Raw genomic sequence first — 6000 nt, forward strand, 5'->3', positions numbered from 1 at the left:
TGAACAGTGGTTCTCCAAATTTACTCAAAATTTATCCATCTTCTTAAAAATTTCTCTCTGCTCTACTCACAACCACTCACCATTCTTTAAAAATTTTTAGAGATTCCTCTCACAGAGTTTCTGGAGTACCTGATGTAAATGCTCTAATTACTTAATTCGATTTTATCACTTTATGTAATGTCCTACTTGCCAGCGTAACTCTAGCTAAGTGAATGGGTCCCACAGCCAGTGTATTGCGATGATCTTATTATTCTATAAATTGATTGGCAGATTTCCAGTACGAGATGTTAATTGTTCCTTTCAAATGATATAAAAAAATTTCAGTTGTACTTAAGGCTCTATAAGTTGCACTATGGATCTCTTCATTCTGGTCCAGGGATGCAAACGGACGCGAACAAGACCTTGTTCATGTTCATTTGTTAAATAAATAATGTGTTCACGAACGCTACCGAACGAGATTTTATGTTCGTATTCGTTCATTAAGGTATTGAATGTGTTCACGATCGAAAATAAAATTGGCGGATCCTAGAGATTGAGATCGATATATTTATTAACATGAATATTGAGAAAGGAAATGGAAACAATTCAAAAACAATGTAAGAATATGATTTCCTATTTTATGTTATGGGTAATAAATTAAAGAATATAAAATATTTAAACAACATAATAGAAATAGAAAAAACTTTCATGAACAAGATATGGACGGACGTTTATGAACACATTACTAAACATTCACGAACACAATTAAATGGAAGGGGGCTATGTTCATGTTCGTTCATTTATTAAACGACCGAACATAAACAAACTATTCGCTGAACATTCGGTTTGTTTACAGAATCTCACCCCGTTTGCACTTCTCCTGTTCACTCAGCACTTGCACCACCTATCATATTTACTCAGTTGTATTTCAGGTTGCCTCGCAACCACTAGTCAACTTTGCAAGTCACCAACAGCCACCGCCGAATGCACTTTTGGCAGCCACCACTCACCTCTGGCGGTCACCAGCTACCGCTAGCTTGTGTAACCTCATCGTCCCTGTCAACGACCAACGTAAATAAAAAACCTAGATACAATCTACAATTTTGGCAACTTCTTAACCACCACAACTCACTGTCCATTTTGGTATCAAGCGATGATCAAACCCTAGATGCCGCCTTGCCTCACTGTCATTTGCCCCAACTTTTCATTGTGGTAGATGGAAACCCTAGATATCGTCTCAGTAAACATCACGATGGTGAGATGGTGCCGGTGGCAAGCAATGGTATGCAAGAGTTGTGGTGGTGTTTTGCAGTTATAGGTTGACGCGTCAGTGCATGTGTGACATGCCATTTCCGACCGTCAGTAACAGCTATGGGTGGTGCTTTTATGTTGTTGTTCGTTTGTCTCTTGAATCTTCATCCTATGCTAATATGATAGCTCCGCTATTTGGCGTGGTAACCTATGTCACAGTCATGGCGGAGCTCTGAACCTTGAGTGGTTTAATTCAATTTCGAGTTTTTTCAAGTATCATCATGACTTTTCGTTTAGTGATAGGGGGTTACATTTGTGTTACGACTTATGAGTAACGTTAACATTTTTAAATGTTCACTAATTTATTTTCTCAGTCACAAACCCAACACAGCGAACGGGTTGTAAAATCTCGCTTACTTTAAAGAAGTGGTTATATGGCCGTTTTAATATAACATTTTTCCCATTTTAGGAATTTTTTCTTTTTTATAATGAATTTTTTAAATTATGTCTTCAAAGTTCACTCCCAAGCCCATGACTAGGTATTAGACTGAGGGGTGTGGGGCTTCAACGGGAGCGCTAGAGCCCCTCCGCTCGCGCCCCCAGGCGCTAACACCACACCACCAGGGCGCTAGCGGGGGCGCTAACGCGAAAAACAATGCAGGCGTGAGCCGGTTAGCGGGAGAAGAGAGAGGGCTGCACAACTTTTGATGGTTTTTTGACCGTTCGGAGCCGAACAAACCAAAAAAAAAAAAATATTTTTCCTATATAATTATACCCCATTTCACCCATTTTTATACCAAAACTTCAAACCTTCACCCAAAATCAATTCATCTTCTCAACTTTTTTTAAAAAAAATGGCTGGAAATTGGTTCCCAAACCTTGATTCAGATTATCTTGACGATGATTTATGGTCGTCACCGCACCCACCGATGTTTTATTCGGAGCCGCAAGAATCATCCGGCTTTCAACCATCCAACACACAACCGTCTCCTAACTTTGTTGTTCCGGAGACACAAGAATCACACGGTGAAGCTACGGGACCAAAAAGACGCGTCCACCGGAAAAAACAAGTTGCAACGGACGGGTCGGGACCGGCTTCGACTCCGAGGACGAAACGGAAAGCCACTCCGTGGTCATCGGATGAGAAGGAAGCCTTGTGTCGGGCTTGGATAGTCATTTCTGAGGATCGGAGTTGCGGTAATTGTTTTAACGTTTTTAAAAATGATTTTTAATAAAAAAGTTAAATAAAAAAGTTAAATGCAAATCTAATTTATTTAGTCATTTTGCAGCCGACTACCAAAAGAGCAAGATTTTTTGGACAAAGGTTAGTGAGACGTTCTACATGCTCGTTGGAAGTACAGAGCGGAACGCCGATATGATTTCGGGTCGGTGGTCCGAAATCAGAAAATTTGTCGGCTTGTTTACTAATCTTTTCAACAGGAACAGCGGTCGTATGAGACCAAGTGGCAGTGATGATTTGGCGGTTTACAATTTCACGGTCGAAGAGTGGAAGCAGGAGTGTTTGCGGAGGTATGGGATGGTGAAGACGTTGGACGATTTAAAGTTGTGGGAGAGGTTGAAAAGGTGTTCCAAGTGGGTTAAGCTGGTGGCGCCGGACTTTGATGCGGAAGTAAGGCCGAAACGGACTAAAACTAGTTCGTCTGGAGCGTATAGCACTTCAACCGGGTCGGATTGCCGCGTTGGATTCGACCTAAACATTGCGGAGGAGGAAACGTCTTCACCGCCGAGGAGGTGGCCATTGGGAAGGGACGCCAAGGGGAAAAAACCGGCTGAGGGGGAAGCCGTAAACATCGCCAATCTTGTTGAATCCCTCAATAAATTCAACAAAACCATGGAGGTGGTCTCTTATGACAAAAAGGAAAAAAGTCGAATGAGAGATTTGGACTTTCTTACAAGAGACTTCAGTAACCTAAATCCGGTCGATCAAATGTTAATGGAAAAGCAAAAGGAACGTATCCGAAAGAGGTTGATCGAAGAAGACCAAGCCGAAGAATAAGAAGAATGTTTTTTTTAGTACTTTAATTTTTATTTTATTTTTAGATATTAATGTGTTTTTTTATTAATGTGTGTTTTTTTAATAATTTATGAGTTTTTTTAAAAATACGTTGTTTGAATATATTTATAAAAAAAATAAAAAAAAAATTCGCTGGAGCCCCTCCAACGGGGGCTCTAACACCCCCCTTATCCAGTTTCTCTCTCTGCCACACGTCATAATATTATTGGTTGGAGCCCCCATTAAAGCCCCCCACACCCCTCAGCCTTAGGTGTCTTTAACGTGTGAAAGATCCAACGGTTATAACTTCTCCAGAAAGGGTTTTTAACTTGTCTAGAAAGGCATACCAATTCACGTTCCCACTTAGGCTGAGGGGTGTGGGGCTTCAACGGGGGCGCTAAAGCCCCTCCGCTCGCGCCCCCAGGCGCTAGCACCACACCACCTGTGGTGCTATCGGGGCGCGAGCACGAAAAACAAAGCAGGCGCAAGCCTGTTAGCGGGTGAGGATGGGCGTAAAGAGACATGGGAAAGTGTGATCTAGCCGTTGGACATTTAAAATGAGCCGTTAGGCTCTTATTTAATAAAAAAAAAAGTTTTTTCTTCCTATATATAACCCATTTCACATAAAACAATTACCACAACTTCAAAAAAAACCCAAAATCAACCCATCTTCCAAACTTTTTTTTAAAAAAATCCGAAAGAGGTTGATCGAAGAAGACCAAGCCGAAGAATAAGAATAATGTTTTTTTTTAGTACTTTTATTTTTATTTTATTTTTAGATATTAATGTGTTTTTTCATTAATGTGTGTTTTTTTTAATAATTTATGAGTTTTTTTAATAATACGTTTTTTGAACATATTTATAAAAAAATAAAAAAAAATCCGCTGGAGCCCTTCCACACCAGGGCCAGGGGCTCCAACGGGGGCTCCAACACCCCCCTTATCCAGTTTCTCTCTCTGCCACACGTTATAATATTATTGACCAGAGCCCCCACTCGCGCCCCCACTCGCGCCCCCCACACCCCTCAGCCTTATCCAATGTCAAGGTCAAAATCTTTACCATCATTCCTGTTGCGTGAACCGTCATAAACAATAATAATATTAATAATAAATTAAATTCAACAAAATTCAAAATTCAACAAAAAGTAAACAATACCTTACACGTAAGGCATCCGCCACCAAACGGCCCATGTTCTTCAACAATAACGGCGAAATGACGGAATACGGTGTCGACTAACGGAACATTGCACGGATTCCACGGCACGTAACATACGCAACACGGAATCTGATGCTGCGAATACAGATGGGTCAACCGTCAATCAACAATCAAATTATTCAATACACAAACCACACGAAAAGCGTATGAATGTTTAATTTAAGTTTTAGTTATAGATTAATTAGAATTTTAATTTGTTTACTTATTAGTTAGGTTTATGAATTGAAGTTGAAGTCCAATATATAATATCATCATCATCATCATCATCATCATCATCATCATCCATGATCCATGTACAAAAGAGGTTCATCATCGGTGTCTCAAAACTTAAGGATAGATTTCATTTCGTCGAATTGAAGGTAAGATGTATAAAATTTTACCAAACCTGTAACCGAACAACTAATCACAATCATCCGCCTTAGACATAACCGATAGCCGGCTAGGTCTCGGCTGAAACGCCGATCTCCGCCGCTGCTGATGCGACGACGGCCGGATCAACGCCGCTAGGGCTCGTTTCACCAGATCTCCACCTTCAACGGTACCGATTCGCACAAGCGAGTTCGCCATCGCGGATCTACGAGCATTCAACCGGTTCGGCGAGTACGTCTGGCTGATATTATAATTTTTATGCAAGCTACACCGGAACGATCCTGGATGCGTTGTAGGCGAACACATACACGTCTTCTTCGGTATATTCTTCAACGGATTCCGAGCGTTTGGCTTCCGTACAACCTGATCTCGTGGATTCACCGTCATCGACCGGTTCGGAGATCCGGACCGGTTCGATAACGAGAATTTAACCGACGATGACGTCACCGGAGCAGGTCCGTTGAGATTAACACGTGTCGGAGATGACGAACGGCTGTAAACATGACTTGACGATGGAGATGAATAAAAACCTGAACTCGTTGATGATGCAAACGCCGATGAATTGCTGCCGTACCGTCCGGACTGAGAACGTGACCGTTGAAACGCCGGTGAGTTTGATTTTCTAGAAGATGTGCCCATTTTTAGAGAGAGAAAGTGAGTGCGTGTTTTGTGGTGTTTGTGTGTGAGAGAGAAAAGGAAAAAGAGAGAGTGTAGGGTAGGAGATGGTGAATTTACTGAAGCGCCCTTGGCTCTTCAGTTGGGCAAACCTAGCTCTGGTCCGAGGCTTAATTTATAGAGGGGTGGTGGTGGTATGGTTGTAATTATCGACAACTTTGGAGGATATTGTGAGGAGAATATTTTGGTGTTGGTTGATTACTTAACCATGGTTAGGTTATGTTACCCCTTTTAATTAAATGCTTTTAATAATGCATTTTCTACTCCCTCTACCTTTATTTATTACGCATTTAAATTTTTGTGTTACATCTCTCTATTTGTAGGTTTTTTAAAGGACAACTTGATTTTCTGTTCATTAACTTTTATTTATTTATTCATTACACAATTAAATAACACAATTAAATAATGTTGTTATGGTCATAAGTATAAAGTAGTGTTTAGAAAGATGAAATCAATCATTTCAATTGAATGAATTATTTGTTAAGGATTGACACCCT

The 6000-nt window shown here is 40.6% G+C and overlaps 1 protein-coding gene across 1 annotated transcript; it reads right to left on the bottom strand.

Moving 5' to 3' along the window:
* Positions 1 to 4775: 4775 nt before the first annotated feature.
* Positions 4776 to 5788, bottom strand: LOC143615873 (uncharacterized). The gene has a single exon (XM_077088879.1). It carries the CDS (start codon positions 5465 to 5467, stop codon positions 4859 to 4861), a length of 609 nt encoding a protein of 202 aa, XP_076944994.1. The 5' UTR covers positions 5468 to 5788; the 3' UTR covers positions 4776 to 4858.
* Between the last annotated feature and the right edge of the window lie 212 nt (positions 5789 to 6000).

Source organism: Bidens hawaiensis, unplaced genomic scaffold (genome assembly GCF_021521415.1).
Source record: "Bidens hawaiensis isolate Kalapana, Puna unplaced genomic scaffold, B.hawaiensis_p1.1 tig00044777_1, whole genome shotgun sequence".
NCBI classification, from domain to species: domain Eukaryota; kingdom Viridiplantae; phylum Streptophyta; class Magnoliopsida; order Asterales; family Asteraceae; genus Bidens; species Bidens hawaiensis.